Raw genomic sequence first — 24,779 nt, forward strand, 5'->3', positions numbered from 1 at the left:
TAAACTGGCAGTCGGACATCCCTCTCACAATCCGGGACCACTGGCTCCAATCGCTCACCTGCCTGCCTGCCTGCCTTTTTGCCCCTAACGACCTCTGCCTGCCTGCCTGATCGCCACAAACTGCCCCCCTTGCTTGCCTGATCAACCCTAACCGCCTCTGCCTGCTGTCCTGATTGCCCCTAACTGCCCCCCCCCCTTGCCGGCCTGGTCACCCCACGCAGCCTGCTGTTCGGTCGGTTGGTTGCCCCTCACTGCACCCCACCGGCCTGGTCGCCCTACACAGCCTGCTGTTCAGTTGTTGCGTGAGGGCCTCCCAACAATTTGCATATTACCCTTTTATTAGTATAGATTATTAGTATAGATTTTTACTTTTACCTGTAATGTTACAATTAGATCTAGTTTATTCCTTCTCACTGCTATATCATGCTCCTCTGTGAGGAGATGTCTTATTTCCCCTCCACTTTGGTGATGAAAATTCTTTGTCATGTCCTCTGTGCCTCTGTGCATAGGGTTTCTTCCAGGAGTGGAGGTCATGGCATGTCAGCTCACCTCATTGCACTGAATACTGCCAGATTGCCCTCCAAAGTGGTTGTAAGAGTGGCTACCAGAAAGCAGTGTCTGGGGGGTCCTATTCTCCCCACACCCTCACAAACACCTGACAAAAAGTAGAAATATGGATAATAACCAATCTGGGGTGTAACCTGGTATCTCATTATTTCAACCTGTGCTTCTCTAAGTGCTATTAAACAATCATTTATACACTGTTAGCTGCTCTTATCTTTTGCCAGTTTTTCAAGTGGGTTCACAACTTTTGTTCATTTCCAAGCATTCCCTTTATGTGCTGATTATTAATTCTTTTCATTTGTAGACATGGCAAATAACCTCATCCTAACCTGTGGCTGCCTATTTGTAGTGTCTGTTGTTGAAGAGAAGCTTTAAATTATGAATAGTCTCAAAGGCAGCACTTTTTTTTTCTTTTGTCAGTTTTGTTTAAGAAATCTTTCCCCACCTGGAAGTCACTATATTAGTTCTTACTATAGAAATAGTTTGAGAACTGTTTTTCATACTCTAGTGTATAAAAGGAAAGTCCTAGGGTTACTAAAAAAAAAAAAAAAAAGGAAGGAAGACAATCACAACTCTCAGTGATGCATTGTTCATCCACCAGGTTGGCAAAAATATTTAAATTGGACAGTAGCGATATTGCTGACCACACGGAGCAACAGGAACTCTTTTTAAACTCTAGTGTATAAAAGGAAAGTCCTAGGGTTGCTAAAAAAAAAAAAAAGGAAGGAAGACATCACAACTCTCAGTGATGCATTTTTCACCCACCAGGTTGGCAAAAATATTTAAATTGGACAATAGCGATATTGCTGACCACACGGAGCAACAGGAACTCTTATGCTGATGGGATTATAAATCAGTACCTCTTTGGGATGCAATTACACTTTATCTTATAAATTAAAAGTCCTTCCCCCAGACATACTGTATGGAAATTTATCCACATGTGTAGTAGGAGATGTGTACAGGAATGTTTATAGCAGTCTTTATAATAGCTAAACGGATAAACTGTACACACTCCAAATACCTACCAACAAGTGAAAGTGTAACTTGTAAGATATTCATACAATGGTATGCTATATAGCTGTGAACTGTAGAGCAATGGAATGCTATATAGTGAATCAACTATAGTGAAATGCATTGACATGGATGAATCTCAAAAAACCATTGAATGAAAAAGGCAAGTGATAAATTGATACAATCTATATAAAATTCAAAAACATTTGAAAATTTTATTTTTAGGGTTGTGTGCATAGTAATACAACTATAAGGAAAAGTAAGAAGTTTTTAGAAATACAGAGTAGTAATAACCCATGAGGGGGAGGGGGAGAGCTTCATTGGGGGTACACTACTCAAGGCATTAGCAGTATTGGTGATATTCTATCTCAAGCTGGTGGCAGATACATAGGTGTCCATTTTATAGTTCTTTTTTATCTTGTACATATGCTATATTTCATATGTGTATGAAATTGTTCATAATTTTTGTTAAGCCACTACAGTAATCTGGAGGGGGGTACGTTCGAATCTGTATTTTAGTCAACACTTTAGTGATCCTATTGTAGATGGCCCACATTCCAGACTTTTAAAAACACTATCTTAGAATTTCACAGATTTCCTTGAAATGATTGGCCTTATTCTTGGCAGAGGGATGGTGAGGAGATTATTGAAGCAAGGCAGATTCTTGACAGGTTCCAGTGGAGTGTGACAAAGGCAGTCAGAGACGAGAGAGGAGCAGGAGCGCGAGTCCAGAGACCTGGGTCCCAGAGCTCCTGACCCCTATGCCCTCATCTGTGAAGCAAGCAATGTGATTAGATTATAAATCCTTCATAGCTGTGTTCTGAGGTTGTAACCTTCCTCCTCTCAACCCTGGTGTCTTCTCAGCCAGTTCCCAGTGATAAGAAATCAGAACTGCTGCCTGTCGGATGGAACAACAATAAAGACCTGTACGTCCTCCGGTATGAGTCGAAGGAGGGGTCCAGAAAGCTCCTTATGAAGGCTGTCACTGTGGAGAAGAGCATGATCATCAATGTGCTGGTGAGTGTCTGAGACAAGGAGGGATCTGGTGATGAGAGTAGATGTGAAACCCATTTAACTGTATGGATGAAGAGCCCTAAATATTTGTGAAGCCTTTACCCATTGATCCTACTTCTGTATCTTTATTCTGAAGCAAGAACCCTAAAGATAGAAAGCTTTGTGCTCAAAGATTTTCACCACTGGTATTGGGGGGTGGGTGGGGGTGAGGAGGGCTTTCCATCACAGGGGAATGGTTAAGTAAATTAAGATAAGTCTATTCAGTGACAATCTGGGAGGGAAAACCATAGCCCCTGGGGGATATTTTAGTTCTTTAGCTAAGCTTCTCTTCTTGCTGCCTTGAAGCCTTTACATCTCTTGTTTCCTATGCTGGGAAGCTCTTTCCCCTGTGAGGGCCTCACATGCATACACACTCTTCACCCTTTCTTTAGCCAGGCCTACGCCCTCTCATAGTTCACTTCCTCAGAAAGCTCAGTCCTGACTACCTACTCTCACCTGCCAGAAAAATCTAAAGTGTACTTCTCTACTTGATCCTTTCATTTTCCTGCCTGGTACCACAATGTGTACTTATGTACTTATTCATGCTTTGGGTTAATGTTTGTATTCTATCACTGGACAGTGAGCACCATGAAGGCAGTGATTTTCTTTTTGTTCTGATTGTGTGTGTTCATGGAAAAGTATATTTTGGAGGTCTTTACATAGGAATGCATATCCTAGTAGCTATACTTATTCATTAATTTACTATGCCGTATTCCATAATACCATAATTTATTTATCCTTTTGATGAACACTTAGATCTTGTATCAGACAAGGTTCTTAGTTCCAAACAACAAAATCCCTTCAGGTTAGTTTACAGATTGCGTTTGTGGAAGAATTGGGATAGTTTCCTTGAATTATTGGAAGGGATAGAAAACAGGTTCAAATCTGGGCTCCAGGATAGTGCCCCAAACCATGCCATTGAAACCACTGCTGTGGCCACCACAAGGATGTTAGGGACTGGCCAGTCCTGCCTGGCCTGGTGCTTCTTCTCCTGAGCCGCTGATGCTGGAACCCCTCCTTAGTAAGATGTCTGTCTCTTGCTCAGCCTGCTTCCCCATGTTGCCCACCTCCATGTCAAAGTTGTGCATCTTTTTGGCTCCTCAGTTACATGCCTGTGCCCAGGCTGCAAAAGAGCCTAGGAAGTAGGTTTTCTGGGCTCTGCCTCAAAAAAATGATATTCCTAAATCAGAGAAGTCCCCAATCATTAGAAGGGTATTTCCTGTATTACAAACAGTCCTTATCTATGTCTCTTTGTGCACATACATGTTTCTTTAGCCCAGAAATAGTCCATCTCTCTCTTTTTTTTCTAGGAATATGGCTCACAGCAAGTGTCAGATTTGACCCTCAACTTGGATGATTATATTGATTCAGAAAACCTGCTTGACTTCCACAGGTACTTCTAAGTGAGAGCTTTCCCTGGGGGGTGGAGGAGGGGAGGGAAAGAGAGAGAGAGAGAGAGAGAGAGAGAGAGCGAGCGCGCGAGCGAGCGCCAGTGACCAGATATAAGGAATGGCGTGGAGATATCCAGAGAATTAAGGAAGGTTAACAGAAGGATCTTTCACTCCTGGGCACAGTCTCTTCTCAGTTCTCTTTTCCTATTTTTAATTTATTTGAAAAGAAGACTCGTGGGAAATGTTACGTGAAATAAAATTATGCAATCAAGAATCCACAAGTGCTATAGTGGCTCCGGAGTAGAGATGGGGCTGGGCCAAGGCGGTCATTTAGAGTAGGCTCCTGAGAAAAAGTGTCCCTAATCAGGTCTCCATTCCACCCCCAACATTTTTTTTTTAATCCTCACTGAAGGATATGCTTTTTCATTGATTCTAGGGAGAGAGAGAGAGAGAGAGAGAGAGAGAGAGAGAGAGGAACATTGATGTGAGAGAGAAGCACCAATTGTTTGCCTCATGTATGTGCCCCAACCAGGGATCGAACCCACAACCTGGGTATTTGCCTAACCAGGTCGGGAATAGAACCTATGACCATTCAGTGCATGGGAAGACACTCTAACTACTGAGCACACCATCCAGGGCCCAACTTATTTATTTAATAGACTATTTTTAGAGCAGTTCATACTTCCCATGTACTTCCTGTCTCCTCCTCCCCCCATACCCCCGCAACACGCACACACACACATGCACAGCCTCTGTCACTATCTGCATTCCTCACTAGATGGTGCATTTTTTAAAATGGATGAACCTGTACTGATGCACATTATCACCCAAGTTCCATAATTTACTTTAGAGTTCACCCTTGGTGGTGTTGGAGTATGTTTTGGTTTATAAGAAACTGCCATCTCTCTTCCAAAGTGACTGTACCATTTTGCATTCCCAGCAGCAATGAATGAGAATTCCTATTGTCTCACATCCTTGTCAGCATTTGTTGGTGTTAGCAGTTCAGATTTTGGCCATTTTAATAGATGTGTAATGGTATCTCATTATTTGTTTTAATGTGCAGTTACCTAATAACATAGGATGTTAAGCATCTTTTCATATGCTTATTTACCATCTGTATATATACTTTGGTGAGGCTCTTCTGGTCTTCAGCCCATTTTTTAATTTTTTTCTTATTGTTGGGTTTTAATTCTTTATATATTTTGGATAACAGTCCTTTATCATATAGTATGTGTTTTGCAAATATTTTTTCCTAGTCTTGTCTTCTCATTCTCTTAATTTCTTATTTTTAAATTTACAACCCTACAGAAAAGATGGTTGCAGAAATATTACAGTGAACACTCATATACCCATCAGCTAGATCAGGGGTGGGCAAACTTTTTGACTCGAGGGCCACAATGGGTTCTTAAACTGGACCGGAGGGCCGGAACAAAAGCATGGATGGAGTGTTTGTGTGAACTAATATAAATTCAAAGTAAACATCATTACATAAAAGGGTACGGTCTTTTTTTTTTTTTTAGTTTTATTCATTTCAAACGGGCCGGCCCGCAAGCCGCGGGCCGTAGTTTGCCCACGGCTGAGCTAGATTCACCAAATGTTTTTAACATTTTGCCCTATTTGCTTAATTTTTAGATGCTTTTTTGTTCTTGAACCATCTGAGAATTATTTCCAGACTTTATGGACCTTAACTCCTAAATATTTTAGCATTTATCTCCTTAAAAGGGCATGCTCCTATAACCTTAATACACGTCATCACACTTAAGAGCTGTAACGTTGATACATTAGTATCATTTACTACACAGCTCACGTTCCGATTTCTGCAGTCAGCACAGCAGTGTCCCTTTTAGCTAGCTAGTCTTTTGGTTTTGGGTTTGAGGGTTTTTTCCTTGTCCAAACAAGATCACACATTGCATTTATTTTCATGTCTTTTTAATTACCTTTAACCTAGGCAGTTTCTTAGACTTTTTGTGTGTGTGTGGCACTGGTATTTTTGAAGACTTGAGGTCAGTTGTTGTGTAGAATGTTCAGATTTCTTCCTCAGGATTGGATTGATCAGATTGCTTCCTCATCGTGTGATGTAGGTTGAACATTTTCCACAAGGACACTACGGACAGTCCTCGGGTTATGTCGGACTCAACGTACGTCATTTCGTGGTTATGTCGCCATCTCCCATTTATTTATAAAAAAAAAAAAAGTTCGTCATTTTGACATATGTACATAGGTGCTTTATGTTTTTTATTATTTATTTACCACAAGTAAAGGTCAGGAATTGTTATCTTTTAAATTTTTTTACTGTTTCACTTCATTACTGGTGTGTATGTGCTCCGTGTGAGTGACGTAGGTGCTTACGTAGGTAGGTTCCGACGTGGCGAAAATCGCGTTATGTCGCGCTATAGGAATGGATCTCCGATGTAACCGAGGACCTACTGTACATGGGTGAGGCTGTGTTCTCAGTGTTTCACATCAGGCATGTCATGACGTCTGTCTCAGTTGATTTTGTTCAGTTGATCGCTTGGTTAGGATACTATTTTCCAGTTTTCTTTGCAATAAAGGCATTTGTTTTTGCTTGTGTTTAATAAGTGATCTGTGGGATTATGCTAGCAGACTAAATAATCTGCTTCCCACTGGTCTTTCACCCAGTGGTTTTAGCATCTATCAAAGATTCTTGCCTGAATCTATTATTATTGTGATAATTATAAAATAGTTATTTTTTATTATTCTTTCTACATTTATTAGTTAGCATTTTTTAAAAAAAGTTTTCTATTCTTCTTGTCCCCTTTATTTTTAACTTTTAAAATATCAGTGCAGACTTACGGGTTCTTTTTTTTTTTTTCAGAGTTATAGTCCATTTCTGTCATTCTTTGAATGCTCAAGTTGTTCCAGAGATGACAGCAGGAACCTCTTCAAGCTGCTTCCTTTGTCCTTTTGACATGTCCTCATTCCTTCTTTGAGTGTTTTCATACTTTCTGGCACGATAAGATGTTCTAGTCTCATCTTGCACTTTCCTTGCCCCTGCCTTGAAATTAGCCATTTTTCTGAGGAACCATGATTTCTGTTCATAGGGAATATTATTTGAAAACCAAAATCTTCACCCTGAGTATGTTCATTAAGACTAAGGATGTCATTGCTTCCAGGTCTTCTCAGAGAATAGAGGTAGGCAGCTTTTTCCTTAAAGTTTGTTTGTCTTGAATTTCAAGCTGATACCTCTACTTTTTATCTAAGTCCATGGGATTCTTATTCTCTTATTCCATCCTTGTATCTATCTCCTTCTGTGGTGAGAACTCTGGGGCCCGGCACCACCAATATATTTACTTGTTTGTATTTGTTTGATCCTAAAATATACACAAATAGTTTCTGAACTGCTACATCAGAACCCACCAAGAACAAATCTACTAAGTAAAGTTTCAAATATGATCTCTTCCCAGGTCTTTTGTCCTTTGTGGGTATCCCACTGAGGATGTATAAAGTGAAGAGTATTGTGTTCAAAAGGTACTTAAGTTAATGCTTGTCTTTCCAGTATAATGAAATTATCTGTTTACTATATAGTTTATCCCATTTACTTCCACTTTATTCCATTTAGGGACTTTTTCCCCATTTTCATTACCTCTTGGGGTTTTGGAGGAAGCCTGGCATCACTATAAATCGGCAGTCATCAGAACTGCCTAGAAACCCTGTTGCATTTGGTTGTATCTAATCAGCAATAACCATTTTAAATCTTCAGTACTCCGCTCAGACTTCCACACCACCTCCCTCCATCATTCTGGCTACCCCTCTTTGTATGCTCCCCTCTTCCATACAACCACTATGTGAGGAGAGCCCGACTTCCATTCCTGCTTACCCCCTTCCCGTCGATTTACCACACAGCAGTCAGACCAGACTTTTTAAAACATAGATTAAATCATGGTTAAAAACCCTTGCTTGAAATCCTTCAGTGAAATCCTCCACGCATTAGGATGGCTACTATTTTTTTTTAAATCAGGAAATAAGTATTAGTGATAATGGGGAGAAATTGGAACCCTTGTACACTATTGGTGAAAATGTAAAATGATGCAGTCACTATAGAAAGTGGTTCCTCAAAAGATTAAACTACTGTATGATCCAGTAGTTCCACTTCTGGGCATACACTTGGTAGAGTTGAAAGCAGGATCTTACAGATATATTTGTACACCCATGTTCAGAGAAGCATTATTCACAGTAGTCAAAAGGTGGAAGCAACATAAGTACCTATGAGTACCTAGGACAGGTGAATGGGTAAACAAAATGTGGTATATACATACAATGGAATATTATTCATTTTTAAAAAGGAAGGAGGGTTTCAGCATGAACCTTGAGGACATTAGGTTAAGGGAATAAGCCAATCATAAGCAAACAATATTGTATGATTCCACTTATATCAGGTACCTAGAGTAGTCAGATTCATAGACACAGGAAGTAGTATAATCATTGCCAGGGGCTGGGAGAGGACAGAACAGGGAGCTACTGTTTAATGGGTAGAGTTTCAGTGTTGCAAGATGAAAAGAGTACTGAACATGGTTGTTGTTGGTGGGTTGCACAGTAATGTGAATGTACTTAAACACTACTGAACTGTACACTTAAAATGTTATATTGATACAGTTTTAAGTATTTTTTAATTGGGGGAAAAAGACTAAAACCCTTCAGTGAATTTTCATTTCTCTGAGGATAAAGAACAAAATCCTTGATGAGGCCTAAAGCCTCATGCCTAAGCCTTCCAACCTCATCCTGTGCCACCTGCCCCTGTGTCTTAGCCATGGTGCCATGCTTCTCTTCCCTCTTCAGAGTTCTTCCCTCTGCCTAGCATGCTCTCCCCAGCTACCTCCATAGCCAATTCCTGTTCTTTCCGTTTCCGTTTAAATGTTAGCTCCTCGGAGAAGCCTTCCCTGCCCCACCCCACATTTGGTGTTTTGAAACAACCTTTTAAAAATATAATAAGTGGGTATTTTATGATTAACTTTTTAGAGTTGGTTTCCCCTGTTAGCATGTGATCTCCTTGAGAGCAAGTCCTGGGTCTATTTTGCATGTAGACCAGCAATTTTCAACCAGTGTGCCACAAGAATTTTTAAAACATGCAATAATTGACTGTTTAGTCAGGCACACTGACCTCTTTTCCCTTAGATTGTCAAATAAAAAAAATGAGCAGCATCCTGGCTGGTGTGGCTCAGTTAGTTGGAGCATCATTCCCTGCTCCAAAGGGTCATGGGTTCGATTCCTGGTCAGGGCACATGCCTAGGTTGTGATTTCAGTACCCAGTTGGGGCACACATGGGAGTCAACCATTCGATGTTTCTTTCTCTCTCCCTCCCTCTCCCTCTCTCAGATCATAAAAGCATACCCTCAGGTGAGGGTTAAAAAAAAATGACAGCCATCAACACAATAATCATTTGTAAATGAATCAAAACTATACCTTTTTTTTTTTGTCAGTTCAGCAAAAAGAAAATATATATATATATATATATTTTGGTGTGCTGCAGAATATTAGTAATTTGTGTGCCATGAGATGAAAAAGGTTGAAAATCGCTATAGTAGACAAAGGAATCAAAGAGTGAAGTGAGGCCAGGCCTGGCCTTTGGAGAGCTGCCCACACCATGACCCCACTAAACCCCTTAACAAGATATAAGGGAAGGACATTTGGAGTGTGGTCTCGCTAGACTTCTTCATTCTGGAATTCCACTGGGAGAGAAATTGACAAAACTTGTGTTAAGAATCCAGGCCTGTATTAAGCTGTTCATGCACATTAGGGCATTTCCTTGCCTCAGCAATACTGAGAGAGAAATAGTAATAATGTTTATTTGTTTTTTAAAATACATTTGTTGCTAGGTCTTATGTGTGTGGGTGTTTTGTTTTTTTGATTACTGTGAAATGAGGGATATAATAGTACTATTTCAGCTGTTGTTCTGAGAATGAATTGAATGAGATGTCAGCACAGAGTGCTTAGTGCTGGGCCCAAGCTCTTAGTAAATAGCAAAGGGGGGAAATCTGATCACTAGGAATCATCTCCATGGAAACGGAGGCTTTGAGAGCTAGGGTATGGAATCTGCCTCCTAATCATAAGGCCCGCCCTCCCTCTGCCTTACTGTGCGTAGCACTGAGTTGCCTGCTTCTAGTCCCCTATCCCCATGCGGCCCTCCCTGTGAGGTCATTATGGCATGTCTTGTCTGTTTTAGTTAGTTATTTGTGCCCCTTTGTGAGCAAATTGCGGTTTGCCAAGGAGTATAAACCTGTTGTGTGTTTTTTGCCATGCCCTTTCTATGTTAGACAGGATGACAAGCTCTTTTGCTACCACCTAAGTGGCAGTTTTACTGAGACTTGGAAATTGTGTGAGAACTTCTCTTGGTAGTTTCTGAATCAGACCTGAGTTCTACATGTAAACATTTTACATAGGGATATCAGAGGTCTTCTAAGTGCACCACACATCGTTCATCTGATTGGAAAGTTAGATTCCTTTATCCCTCCCAACCAACTTGGTCAGCGAAGCAGTAAAGTCCCCAGAGTTCTGTGTTGTAAGTAGAAACCTATTCTTTGTAGGGATGTATGGACCCCACAGGCCCTTAGCACTTTCAGGCCATTGCAGGTATTACCACTTTCTAACCATGAACTCCTTCAAGCACAGTGTTCTTCAGGATTGATATTAAATTGGTTAACGCAGAGGTGCTCTGGTGGAAAGGGGGGCAGAGCAGGAAATGGAGCTCCCTATGCCCCATCCACTTGGCTTTTCTCTTGCCCTCCCTGGGCCCCCCCTTCTATGCTTTGCTAAAGACCTGAAACCACTGATCTAGTCTAACCTCCATTTATTTTATGGTTATACAATAAATGTATTTTTAATTAAACTTTTAATACAGAGAGACCATTTGTGTCCTTTATACTTTTTACCTTAATGATAACATTGTACAAACTATACTAGACATTATGACCAGAATTTGACTTGGATACAGTGATACAAAGCCACCGCAGGATCCCTCCTGATGCCTTTTTGAAAAAAAAATATATTTTATTGATTTTTTACAGAGAGGAAGGGAGAGGGATAGAGAGTTAGAAACATCGATGAGAGAGAAACATCGATCAGCTGCCTCCTGCACACCCCCATACTGGGGATGTGCCTGCAACCAAGGCACATGCCCTTGACCGGAATCAAACCTGGGACCCTTCAGTCCCCAGGCCAACGCTCCATCCAGTGAGCCAAACCAGCTAGGGCTCCTGATGCCTTTTATAGCCACGGTTACTCTTCCTCCTGGCAACCATTACTTATTCTTCATTTGTAAAATTATCTCATTTCAAAAATATATAAGTGGAATCATACAGTATGTAAGCTTTTGGAGTTGACTTCTCATCCATCCGAGTTGTTGCATGCACCAATAGTTTGTTTCTTTGTGTTGTTAAGTAGTGTTTGTGGTATGGATATACCCAGTTTGTTCATTCATTGAAGGATATCTGAGTTATTTCCAGCTTTTTGCTATTACAAATAAAGGTGCTATGAACACTCATGTACAGGCTTTTGTGTGGACAAATTTTTTATTTCTCTGCAGTAAATGCCCAAGAGTACAATGGTAATTGCATGTTTAGTTTTTTAAGAAATTGCCAAACAATTTTCCAGAGTACATATACCATTTTACACTTCCATCATCAGTCTGTGAGTGGTCTCTGTATCTTCACCAACATTTGGTGTTATCACTATTTTTCATTTTAGTTATTCTGGTAGATATGTAGTGATATCTCATTGTGGTTTTAACTTGCATTTTCCTAATGGTTAATGATGTTGAGCATCTTTTCATGTGTGTATTTACCATCTGTACATCTTCTTTGGCAAAATGTCTTTTGCCCGTTTTCTAATTTTTTTTTTTACTGTTGTAATTTTGAGAGTTCCTTATACAAGTATATATTTCAGATACAAGGTCTTTGTTAGGTAGGGATTTATAATTACTTTATTCTGTATTGTGTTTTTTCTTTCTCTTTACAGGGACTTTTGCAAAACATAAGTTTTGAATTTTGAAAATATCTATTTTATCATTTTTGCTTTTAGTGTGTTAAGTTTTAAGAATTCTTTGCCTAGCCCTAGATTCCCAAATATTTTCTCTAAACATTTTAGTTTTGTCTTACATTTAAGTTTGTGATTTATTTTAAAGTAGAGGCCCGGTGCACGAGATTCATGCACGGGAGGAGGTTGTCCCTCAGCCCGGCCTGCACCCTTTCGCAATCCAGGACCGCTGGCTCCTAATCACTCTGCCTACCTGATTGCCCCTAACCACCTCTGCCTCAGCCCCCACCACTGCGGCTTCATCCGGAAGGACATCTGGAAGGTCGTTCGGCTGTCTGGTCTAATTAGCATATTACGCTTTTATTATTATAGATTAATTTTTTAAAAATTTAATTCTCACCTGAGGATAAGTTTTTATTGATTTTTAGAGGGGAAAGGAGAGGGGGAGGAGGGAGGGAGGGAGGGAGGGAGAGAGAGAGAGAGAGAGAGAGAGAGAGAAATATCAGTCATTTGTTTCCTGGACGCGCCCTGATGGGGGATCGAACTTGCAACCTAGGTATGTGCCCTGACTGGGATTCAAACATGCAACCTTTAGGTGTACGGGATGACACTCCAACCAACTGAGCACCCAGCCAAGGCTTAAGTTAACTTTTGTGTAAGATGTGAGGTTTCTTGCCTGTGGATATCATTGCTTCAACACCATTTGCTCTTATATTGAACTAGAGGCCCGGTACACGAGACTCGTACATGGCGGGGTGTCCCTCAGCCCAGCCTGCACCCTATGGCAGTCCGGGACCCCTCAGGGGATGTCCGCCTGCTCGCTTACGCCTGATTCCCCCAGGATCTGGCCTAAGCTGGCAGTCAAACATCCCTCTCACAGTCTGGGGCTCTCGCAGTCCAGGACCTCTCGTTCCTTACTGCCTGCCTACAGCAGAGGCAGGAGAGGCTCCCACCACCACCGCTGTTCTCACCAGCCGTGAGCCTGGCTTCTGGCTGAGTGGTGCTCCCCCTATGGGAGCCCACTGACTACCAAGGGGCACCTCCTGCATTGAGCATCTGCCCCCTGGTGGTCAGTGCACATCATAGCGAGCAGTCATTCCCACGTTCAGTCAATTTGCATATTAGGGTTTTATTATATAGGATTGCTTTTGCAACTTTGTTGAAAATCAGTAGTCTGTACTTGTGTGGGTCTATTTCTGGGTTCTCTGTTTTGTTTTGTTTTTTTCCATTGATCTTTGTGTCTATCCCTCTGCCCCTATCACACAATACTGATTATTGTAGATACATAGTAAACCTTAATATTGAGTAGAATGATTCCTCCATTCACTTCTTTGTCAAGATAGGTTTAGCTATTCTAGGATCTGTGCCTTTCTGTATAAACTTTAGAATAAGTTTGTGTCTATAAAAAAAACCTGCTGGAATTTTGATAGAAGTTGCATTAAACCTATTGATCGTTAAACCTATGATGGGGAAACTTGACACTTTTACTATGAACATAGTATGTCTCCAATTACTTAGGTCTTAATTAGGTTACTTTCATGATCATTTTGTAATTTTAAACATATAGAATCTGAACATGTTTTTGTTATTTTTGGGGGGGAATAGAGGTGATCATAAATGGAGTTCTTTCTTAATTTTGATTTTCAAATGTTCATTGTTTGTATATAGAAATGCTGTTTATTTTTGTGTATTGCTCTTATATGCTGTCTTGTATATTAAATATTTGGTGAGCTCACAGTGTTGGAGTTTATAGATTCCTTTAGAATTTCAAGGTAGACTATCATGTCATCTGCAAATAGGGGCAGTTTTATTTTTTGTTTTCTAATCTGTGTGCTTTTTCTTGCTTAATTTTTTTTTCAGGTTTGAATGTGTTTTTTTAATTAAATTTTACTGGGGTGACATTGGTCAACATGCACATGTAGGTTTCATGTGTGAATTTCTAAGTTGCAAAATTGAAGGAGCTAGAACTTCCAGTATTATGCTAAATAAGAGTGGTGGGAGAGGATATGCTTGCCTTGTTCCTAAAGTATTCAGACTTTCATTACTAAATATATTGCTAGCTATGGGCTTTTTTTGTAGATGCTCTTTATCAAATTGAGGAAGTTCCCCTCTGTTCCTAGTTTGTTGAGAGTTTTTCTCATGAATAGATTTACTATAGGTCTTTTGTCATATTTTTTTGCATCAATTGACATAATTATTTGATTTTTCTTAACTTATCGGTATGGTAATATTGAACCAGTCTTGCATACCTACAATAAATCCTGTGGTGTATATTTCTTTTTATATATTTTTTATTCAAATTGTTAATATTTTGTTGAGCATTTTTTGCATCCAAGTTCATAGGAAATACTGGTCAGTAGTTTTCTTTTTTTGTACTCATTGCCTGGTTTTGATATCAGGGTATTACTGGCCTCATAAAATGAGTTGGGAAATGTTTCTTCCTCTTGTATTTTTCTGGGAGTGACTATAAATTGATGTTCTTTTAAAAAAATATTAATTCTTTAAATGTTTGGTAGAATTATCCATTGAAATAATCTGGACCTGGAGATTTCTTTTTGGGGTGCTTAAGTATGGATTTAGTTACTATATTCAAATTATCTATTTCATTTTGGCTGAGTTGTTAGAGTTTGTGGTTTTAAAGAATTGGTCTAAGTTGTTGAATTAAGTTGTTCTTAGTAGTCTCTTATTATTCTTTCATTAGCAACAGAGCTGTTGTAAAATCTCATTTCTTTCTTGATACGGGTGATTTGTGTCTTCTCTTTTTATGTTTGCTGGTCTTGCAATAGGTTTATCAATTTTATTCATTTTTTTAAGAACCAGCTTTTTAATTAAATTTCTCTACTACTTTCCTGCTTTATTGATTTCTGTTCTTTATTATTTCATACTGCTTGCTTTGGGTTTAATTTGATCTTCTTTTTCTAGGTTCTTAAGTCAGAATTTTCCTTAATCTCTCCTCCTACCCCCCCACCCCCACCTTCCCTCTGAGATTTATTATGATTTTCCCCCCCACTTTTTCCAATGTAAGCATTTAATGCTATGACGTTTCCACTCAATACTGCTTTAGCTATATCACACATATTTTAATATGTTTTATTTTTATTCAATACTTTGTATTTTTTCAAGACTTTGTCTTTGATTCATGGATTATCTAGACTAGTGTTGCTTAATTTCCTTGTATCTGGAGACTTCCTTTCTGTGTTGATGTTTAATATTATTCCATATGGTCAGAAAACATATTATTTCAGTTTTTAACATTTGTGAGGTTTGCTTTTTGACCTAGGATATGGCTCATTTTAAAACACCTGTTACCCAACTCTGCCTCAACACCTCATCTATAGCTCACATTGCTTATCTCTCACTGGCAGAGAAGGGAGGCCCAGAGGAACCTTCCAAGGGCCTCTGAATTAGTGACAGAACTAGACCTTGAGCCCCCAGAGCCCTGCCTACTTGGACCAGGAACCAAGTTTATCCTCCCCCCAGAGCCTTTGCCTTCCATGATCCTTCCCATGACACATGATGAACACATAATTGAGGGTGGGATGGGATGGGGTGGGTACAGAGGAGTAGCCAGTCCAGGCCCTGTGCCCCTACACTCTCACCTCTTTCTAACGGGGTGGTAAATGAGGAGGGACAACTCAGATGCCTAAGAGGCTTAGGCGCAAATCTTGTAGAAAACCTCGGGCTGTTGCCCCCCTCGCCAAGGCCTGCTGGGCAGCCCATTCCCACCCTTGCAAACAGTCTAAGCGTACTTTCAAGAGCTGTCAAGGCCGTCGCAGCCACCAAAATACTGTATTAAGGGTTGCCAACCAGCAACAAACAGTTGACACCTCATCTACCTCCTATAGGACCTACAGGAACAGTGAGGAACTTCGGTCTCGTATTGCATCTGAAATCATCACACCTCTCCACGAGCCTTGGGACAAGGCTAGTGTAAGCAGTCCCCATCGGGAGTTTCCGCCTGCCACTGCCAGAGAGGTGGACCCACTCCGGATTCACCCACAGCACCCACACATTAGCCGGCCTCCTTCCTGGTGAGTATAGAGCCCCCAGTGGGCAGCCATGCTTCTGTAGAAGGATTCCAGCCATGACCTCCTCACTGGCCCCTATGTGTCTTCAACAGATTTGTCAGAGTCCTAGTGTATGGAGATAGAAGACATAAGTAGAGCAGTGAGTTCTTGCGCTGCCACTAGTCACCTAACTACCCAGCATCTTAAGGCTGCCTGCCCCTTTATGGAGTCTACAAAGAGCCTCTGAGTCAGCCCAAGGGTCAATGCCCATGGGGCTTGTGTGCATACTCCTACGTGGCTGCCGAGGTGCTTCAGTTATTGATGCCAGAGCTCTTGGTGTGTGCAGGGCCCTGGACAGGCTTTTTGGGAAAATGCAAAGATGCAGAAGTACTGTCCCATAGAAGATGTAGTCCCAGTGTCTTGCCTGTTTCAGTTTATTGGAGTCCCCTGACCCCTTTGACAACTTCAGAACTTTTCCAAAACAGCATGGTATGTGAACAAATTATGCCCAAGATCTTTGCAGATGAGCATAGCAGCCTTCAGGGCTGGAGACTTCTGCTCCAAGGGAGGAGAGAAGGACCAGGGAGACTAGTCTCTGGCTGAGACGCACTTTCCAATTTGGAATCCACAATGTAGTAGTAATAGGATTGGCAGGGTGGAGGAAGGTTCACTTTGAGGCCATAATACACACTCATTAAGTGCCAACTATCGTTATTTTATTCTCTTTGGCAATTAGTATACTTTTGATTAGATTTTTGTGGGAAATTGATTTAATTATTGTAGTAAGTAATAATTGGCAGTCTCTTTGGCAATCTTCAGAAATACTAGGTCCTGTGGGAGAGTAAAGAATAATAAAAAATGGTTGAGAGGTTGGAACAGCTTGTCTGGTCTAACATTCTTATTTTACAGACAGGAACAGAGGTAAGATGACCTTTGTAAGGTCATGAGCCACTAATAAAGAGACAGAGCCAGGGCTGGGGTCCAGGTATCCTCACACCCAGCACAATACTCTGGCTGTGATGTAACCAGAATATGGTGGCAAGATTTCAGAATAAGGTCTGGGCAGCAGTCAAATTGGAGGAGATTTTTAGACCTTAAATAGATAATAATTCAGTTATTTTGGACACACTGCCCATTTCAAAATAAATATTCTGTGAAATCTCCTTTACTCTCTCAAAATGGAATTCATAGATATTGTTACTTACCAAATGTTCAGTTTCAAATAGAATTGGTATAAAATTCTAACTATAATATAAATGAGAAATAAAAAGAGAGTAATCTATAATAATAAAAATGTAATATGCTAATTAGACCGATAGCCGAACGACATTCCGAACGTCCTTCTGGACGAAGCCACGGCACCAGGGGCCAAGGTAGAGGCGGTTAGGGGCGATCAGGCAGGCAGGCGAGCAGTTAGGGGCGATCAGGCAGGCAGGTGAGCAGTTAGGGGCAATCAGGCAGAGTGGTTAGGGGCAATCAGGCAGGCAGGCGAGCAGTTAGGGGTGATCAGGTAGGCAGGCAGAGTGGTTAGGGGTGATGAGGCAGGCAGGCAGAGTGGTTAGGGGCGATTAGGCAGGCAGGCAGGTGAGCAGTTAGGAGCCAGCGGTCCCGGATTGCAAGAGGGTGCAGGCTGGGCTGAGGGACCCTTCCCCACCCCACTAACACTCCCCTGCACCGGGCCTCTGGTTAATAATAAGATAATGTGTATTTCATTGTTTAGATGCCTGAGCAAGATTTCACTGGAAAACATAGTCAGATATTTGCTGTTTTATGTGGAATTATCTTGAATTTGACAGCAACAGAAGCTGGCGCATACAGATGAGTCGTGTCAGCAACTGAGTATATAAACTGTGTTGCTATTGCTAACATGACTTTTCTGAAATGGTGAACAGCCCATAGGAGAATGGCAAACAAAATAATGGATGGACAGTGTTTCTTAATTACATCAGTTATATTCCTGGAAAATTTTGTATTAGACCAGTATGAAAAATACTTTGTGTTCATATGTAGAATAGTCTTGGACTCAGATAATTTATGTAGGCTTTACATCTCCTTTAATGTCTAACAAGACTTTCAAAAGTTGTGTGGGATGCAGTGCATTCTTTGTTATGTAGGATTCTGTGAATTGTAGAGCAGGCAGCATCTGGCCTCTGTCTGTTAATGCCACGAGGACTCTGCAGACACTATGACAAGCAAAAACACCCCAGAGCTTCCACAATTGGCACCTGAAGGCTGTGCCATCCTAATTTTGGAATCATAGACCTAGAGTCTAGAATTATAAAGGTAAAAAAATCCTATCCTTAGAGGAAGTGGAAGAATTAGAAAATCACCATGTTGCAAACTTTGTCATACACATTGTCGGTAGTTGCTAAAACCATTAGATAAAAGGTTTATGGGGAATTTTATAATAGACTAGTGGCCCGGTGTACGAAATTCATGCACGGGGGCGGGGCGGGGGATGGTGGGTGTCCCTCAGCCCGGCCTGCACCCTCTCCAATCTGGGACCCCTCTGGCTCCTAACCGCTCACCTGCCAGCCTGGTCACCCCTAACTGCTCCCCTGCTGGCTTGATCGCCCCTAACCACCTCTGCCTCAGCCCCGCACCTGGGACCCAGAATTCCCTCCTCCAGCCGGCCACAGGCACCCAGGACCAGGCTTCCCTCCTTCTGGCCAGCCAAAGGCACCCAGGACCCAGGCCGGCTTCACCCAGGCCGGCTGCAGCCTCGGAGGACGGTGGGCAGGTGGCTTCGCCCGGGCCACAGCAGCAGGCACTGGCGCCCGGCCTGTGGGGTGGGCAGCTTCTCCGGCTGGCTGTGGCCCAGGGCCGTGGGGCGGGCAGCTTCTCCGGCTGGCTATGGCCTGGGACCTCAGGGTGGGCGGCTTCTACATTTCCTGGGCCACAGCCAGCCTCAGGCACTGGCGCCTGGACTGCAGGCGGGAGGCTTCTCCGTCTCCCCCGGGATGCTGTGCGGGCGGGTAGTCCGGCTGGCTGCAGCCCAGGACCACAGGCAGGCGGCTTCTTCATCTCACAGACTGCAGCCAGCCTCAGGTACAGCACCTGGACTTCAGGCAGGCGGCTTCTCCATCTCCCCCAGGACCACAGGGTGGGCGGGCGGCTTCTCTGGCTGGCTGCGGCCCAGGACCGTGGGGCAGGCGGCTTCTCCGTCTCCCCCAGGACCACAGGGTGGGCGGGTGGCTTCTCCAGCTGGCTGCGGCCCAGGACCGCGGGGTGCTCGGCTTCTCCATTTCCTGGGCTGCAGCCAGCCGCAGGCACTGGCGCTGGGTACTGCTGGAGGGCAGCTTCACCCTGCAGGCTTTGTCAGGAAGGACGTCCAGATGGTCGTCCGGAATACGTCTGGTCTAATTAGCATGTTACTCTTTTATCAGTATAGATGGATCAGACTGATAGCACCTGAAACCATAGATCAATCTTAACACTGAAAGTAGGACAGCCAGACATTGTGTCTTCTATAAGTAAGTTCCTAGCAACCTGAATCTAGATCGAACCTTCAGTTTCAGAGAAGCATAAGGGATAGAAGAATGAGTTAAACAGACACATGAGGATAGAGCCAAACATGGAACATGAAAAATTTTTACACAGTAAATTGACCTTGTTTTGTGTGTGTGTTTTTTTTTCATCAAATAAATGAATGGCATGGGGGAGAAAGGGAGAGAGAGGACTGTTAATAAAAGTCATATCAACCAAATACAGTGTTGGACTTTCTTTGGATCTTGATTCATAGTAATTCTAAAAATTATTTTGAAACATTTGGAGAAATTTGAACATAGACCAGGTATTAGATAACATTAGGAATTATTGCTAATTTTGTTGTGAAACAATTAAATTTTGGTTATATTAAAAGAAAAGAAGTCTTTATCTATTAGAGAGATATATTTTACAAATATTTATAATGAAGTCTTTTTCTTTAAAGTAATTTCACCCTCTAAAGAATCAGGCATTAGGAAGTAAGTAGAGGTGAAACAAGAGTGGTAGAATATTGATAATTATTGAAACGAGTGGAAGGATGCATGGGGATTCATAAATTTACTATTTGTACTATTTAGGGCCATTTGAAAATTTCCTTAATAATTATTTTTTTATTAATACCAATCTTTCACAAACTCCTTCAAAAAATAGAAGAGGAAGGGACACTTCCCAACTCATTCTGTGAGGCCAGTATTATCCTGATACCAAACCAATGATATCACAAGAACACTACAAACCAGTATCCCTTCTGAATATACATGCAAAAATCGTCAGCAAAATACTAGCAGAACAAATCCAGCAATATATAAAAAGGAGTATACATCATGATCAAATGAAATTTATTCCAGAATTGGTTAGCTTAACATCTGGAAATAAATCAATATAATATACCATGTTAATAGAACAAAGGACAAAACCCACATGTTCATCTCAAATAGAGAAAAAGCATTTGCAAATTTCAGCACCCTTTCATGGTAAAAGCCATCAGCAGTAGAAGGAAACTTTCTCAACCCAATAAAGAACACCTGTAAAAAGCCCACAGCTAACCTCCAACGTAATGGAGAAAGATTCAGTGCTTTCACCTAAGATCAGGAACAAGCAAGGGTATCTGCTTTTGCTACCTTTACACAACATAGTACTTGTTGTGTAACAAGTACCAGGGCAGTCACTCAAGAAATCAAAGAATCCAGATTAGAAAGTAAGGAGTAAAACAATCTCTATTTGTGAATGACATGGGGTCTTATATGTAGAATATCCTAAGGAAATTAAAAAAAAAAACTTTTTAGAACTAATATACAAATTCAGCAATATGACAGGATACAAGATCAATACACAAAAATTGCTTGTATTTCTATACATTAGCAGGGAACAACCCGGAAATGAATTTAAGGAAATGATCACATTTACAATAATGCCCAAAAGAATAAAATACTTAAGAATAAATTTAACAAAAGAAGTATAGGATTTATACATTGAGGACTACAAAAGATTGTTGAAAGAAATTAAGGAAGATATAAATAATGGACATCCGTGTTCATGGGTAAACCGTCTTAATATTGTCAATACTCCCCAAATTGATCTGCATATTCAATATAATCCAAATCAAAATCCCAGAGTGTTTTTGTTGGAAGGTTTTGTTTGTTAGTGTTGTTTTTTTAGAAATTGGCAAACTGATTCTAAAATTCATATGGAAATGCAAGCGAACCAAAATAGTGAAAGTAGTCTTGGGGGAAAATAAATTTGGAAGACTTATACTTCTCAACTTACTACAAAACTATAGTAATTAAGACAGTGTGGGACTGACATATAAAGCAAGGGAATAAAATTGAGAGTCCAGAAATAATCCAGACATTCATGGATAATTATTTTAAAATTTAGAGGCTGAGGAGCCACTTAAGTTCTTAAGTCTGTGCTATTCATTGAGCTCACTAGATCTAGCCCTGGGTGATTCACTAATGCCAGTGACAGCATCTGGGCTCTGCTCTCATTTCATCTCGTAGGGGAACAGCAGGGTACTTGGGAACACATAAGAAGCGGAACCTGAACCACACTTGTGTTCAGGCAAGGCTTCCCCAAGAAGGAACTGACCTCTAAACAGGAGAGAAAGGGTGCTCCAGCCTGAAGGGTTGTCCTTTGCAGAGCCCTAGAAGGACAGGTAGGGTAGCTAGAGCTGGTACAGATGGAGTAGGGGAGGGGTGGTGGTGAGTGGTTGCAGAGCCTACAGCAGGCTTCCCCACTCAGGGAAGGAACAGGATACAATACTCCTTATCAAGGTGGATAATTACCAAGCGAGTGGCATGGGCCTCTGTGAAGGCTCTTGGTCTTTGGGCTGAGAAAGGCTTTAGGGAAGATGTGGGCATTGTTTGAGGCCAGTGGCCAGCAAACTGCGGCTCGCGAGCCACATGCGACTCTTTGGCCCCTTGAGTGTGGCTCTTCCACAAAATACCGACTTCTGCGCATGGGCCACGAAGTTTCAATCGCACTGTACGTGCGCGCCCGCACGTGGTATTTTGTGGAAGAGCCACACTCAAGGGGCCAAAAAGCCACATGTGGCTCGCGAGCCGCAGTTTGCCGGCCACTGTTCTAGGCCCACAAGATGGAGAAGAGAGCCTGGGAATGGTGTCAGCCAATCAGCCTGCTGCAGGCACAGCCGGTCTGCACTGTCCTGCCCTTTGTGTTTGTTAACCAAAACCCGGGGCCCCTAGCCTGGGGTTGACCCACTCAGTTATTTTTGTCTAATCCCAAGATTATTGGCTTTTTTTTTTTTTTCTCAACTCGTTGTAGCTCCATCATCTGGACTTACTATGCCTTGCACATACTTGATGAGTTCTCTATTCTGCAAATGTTTCCTGTGGGTTAGAGATCCCTAGGGCTGGACCCCTACCCTGGAGGCACACACTCTTCCTCTGGCTTTGAAAACAAGGGAGTAAATTAAAGTGATAGCCGCCATTAACAGAGGTTAGTGCAGAGATCCTTCATGGGCACCCTGGGAAAGGCTTTGGAGGAGGTGCTACCTCTGCTGTGTCTCTCTGGGGAAGAGCAGTATTTTTTAAGCTTCTTTTCTTTTTTTTTTTATGTGTCTGAATTATTTCATAGCATTTCTTTCAGGGGGTTGTTTCATACTGAGGGAACACTAGGCCAGATGCATGGGACTGTCCCTGAAATTAGAGGAAGAGTTCGTGTCTGGAGTCCTAGGACACAACAGCTGTGGAGGATGGGATGGGTTTTGGAAGGCCCCTGATGTGGAGTACATGAGTCTCCCCGGGGGCAGGTGGAAACCACTGAAGGATCCTGTTGGCAGTAGAGCTTTTGGCTAAAGAGCCTGGTGGGTTGGAGGGGGTTCGGCAGAGGCCGAGCCTCACCACACCTGCACACCACCCTTAGCAGGCAGGACTTACTCCCCTTCTTTCTGCCTCCCATCCAACCCCCGTGTCAAGGAGAGAGTATTACATGGCAGTTAGGAATAAGCTTTGGAGGTTGATCGGCTGGGTTCACATCCTAACCTTGTAGCTTTACCTGCCAGCACATGTAGCCTCTCGGAGCCTTGGTTTTCTCATCTGCACTTTGGGGTCATTATTCCTGTCTCAGAGGTTTCTTAGGATTGAATTTGATGAATGTCACATGTTGAGCTCATTGCTCAGAATATAGTAAACGTTGAATAAATACTTAGCAGGTCCCATTCAGACAACAGTAGAGATGAGAACAAGGCTGAAGGTGTAATGAGTAGAGGGTCTCCCCAGAGAGAACCTTGTTTTATGTTTTTAAATACCTCGTATCCTCCCCCCATAAAAGGATGTGAGGCAGTGGAGCCACATTGGTGTGAGGGGATTGACCCAGAGGGTGTGTTTAGTGACTGTGTTTAGACCCAGGCTCTTATGGACATGGTTTCCTTACATCAACACTGGCAGCCATTTATCGAGGACAGGAGTAAAGGCCAGATCTTGGCTTTCATTTGTGGTTACTCATCTTCTAGACAGCCCTACAAGAAGATCAGTGCAACCCTACTTTACAAGGGGAGGAGACAGTGGTAGGGCAGTAGCATAACCTCCCTGAAGTATCTAACTGGGAGGGTGAAGACTGAGGTTTGCTCCTCTGTGGGTCCGGCTCAGCTTATGCTTTCCTCACTGCACCCTTCAGTTTTAGTTCATGTAATCAGTTTGTGTACAAGTTCAATGTGGAGCATATGGAGAAACCCATCTCCTTCCCCCCGCCCCATTAGGTTTTTCTCAAGCGAGCCTGTTTCCGGGACTAGGACACTGAACTAGAACAGATCGTTGGAAGAGGAGGCGGGATGTGTAGGAGGTTTTTTGTCAGCCACTAGTGAGTTGAGTCTGTCAGGTCTTCCCTCTGTAGCCCCCTTTTCCCTCCACCCCCACTCTTTGCCAGCCCCCTTTCTTTATAGCCCAGATGTCTGTAATGACATCCATTCCTTTATTATAGCCACCACTACCACCACCACTACCACCACGTTGCTGGGCAGCCCAGCACTCACACTTTCACCTTTTTGTTTTTTCCCTCAAATGCCTAATTTGGGGGTGGGGCTTTAGACTGGGGAGTAGAGAAAGAGCAACACAGCAGCAGACCCATCTGGTACTGCAGGGTGATAACTACCCCATCCCTGAAAAGCTTGGCATATGCTCCCAGTGGGAAATAGCAGCCTCTGCCTCTTCCCATAGGACACAGTTCTGTGTCTCACCCCTCACCTTCCACACCCTCATCCTGCCTATCCCATAAACCTCCAAATGCAAACCGAAGTTGGGATGTCTGCCCTAGTGCATAAAGAGAGTTGCTTCTCTAACCGTGTGTTGAGGTATGTCAGAGCTCATCAAAGGCTACTGTGTCTGCTGGATTGATGCTGGGTTTGATGTTGGTATAGATGGAGAGGACATTCCATTGTGATGGAGAATTGAGGGTGAAAGTAGATCTACTCCTGAGATCTCTAGGGAGAATTACTGAAAACAGCCCATCTGTAAGGGAGGTTGTTGATTTTTTTTGTTTATTTTCATATAAGCCTAACTTTTTTGTTGTTAATATTTACAATTCTAATCCATTTCCCTTTGCTCCATCTGTCCTCCATCAGTCAGGAGACTCTGTCCCAAATCCTGTTCCCCATTTTGAAAAAATAATTTTTCCCATGCTTAACCAGCTTTGCTAAAAATAAATCCTTAGCTATAAAGCTCTTATGTCATTCAAAATTCATTTTTAATCCCAGTCTGTATCTTTACATATTTTTAATGTTCCCAATATTTTGTGTTCTATATATTTTTTTAATTTCATA

General features: G+C 42.1%; 1 protein-coding gene across 2 annotated transcripts in view; it reads left to right on the forward strand.

Annotated features, from left to right (window-relative positions):
• Positions 1 to 2,417: 2,417 nt before the first annotated feature.
• PSMF1 (proteasome inhibitor subunit 1) overlaps positions 2,418 to 24,779 on the forward strand; it is a 33,213-nt gene continuing 10,851 nt past the window's right edge. Inside the window, exons 1-3 of one of the 2 annotated variants that reach the window (XM_014546566.1) lie at positions 2,418 to 2,592; positions 3,939 to 4,021; positions 15,854 to 16,039. In XM_014546566.1, the coding sequence (XP_014402052.1) occupies positions 2,548 to 2,592; positions 3,939 to 4,021; positions 15,854 to 16,039 (314 nt within the window). In that variant the 5' untranslated portion in view covers positions 2,418 to 2,547. The remainder of the gene's footprint in view (positions 2,593 to 3,938; positions 4,022 to 15,853; positions 16,040 to 24,779) is intronic. The other variant, XM_014546565.1, reaches the window with a different exon arrangement.

This window comes from Myotis brandtii, unplaced genomic scaffold (assembly GCF_000412655.1).
Source record: "Myotis brandtii unplaced genomic scaffold, ASM41265v1 scaffold450, whole genome shotgun sequence".
Classification (NCBI taxonomy): domain Eukaryota; kingdom Metazoa; phylum Chordata; class Mammalia; order Chiroptera; family Vespertilionidae; genus Myotis; species Myotis brandtii.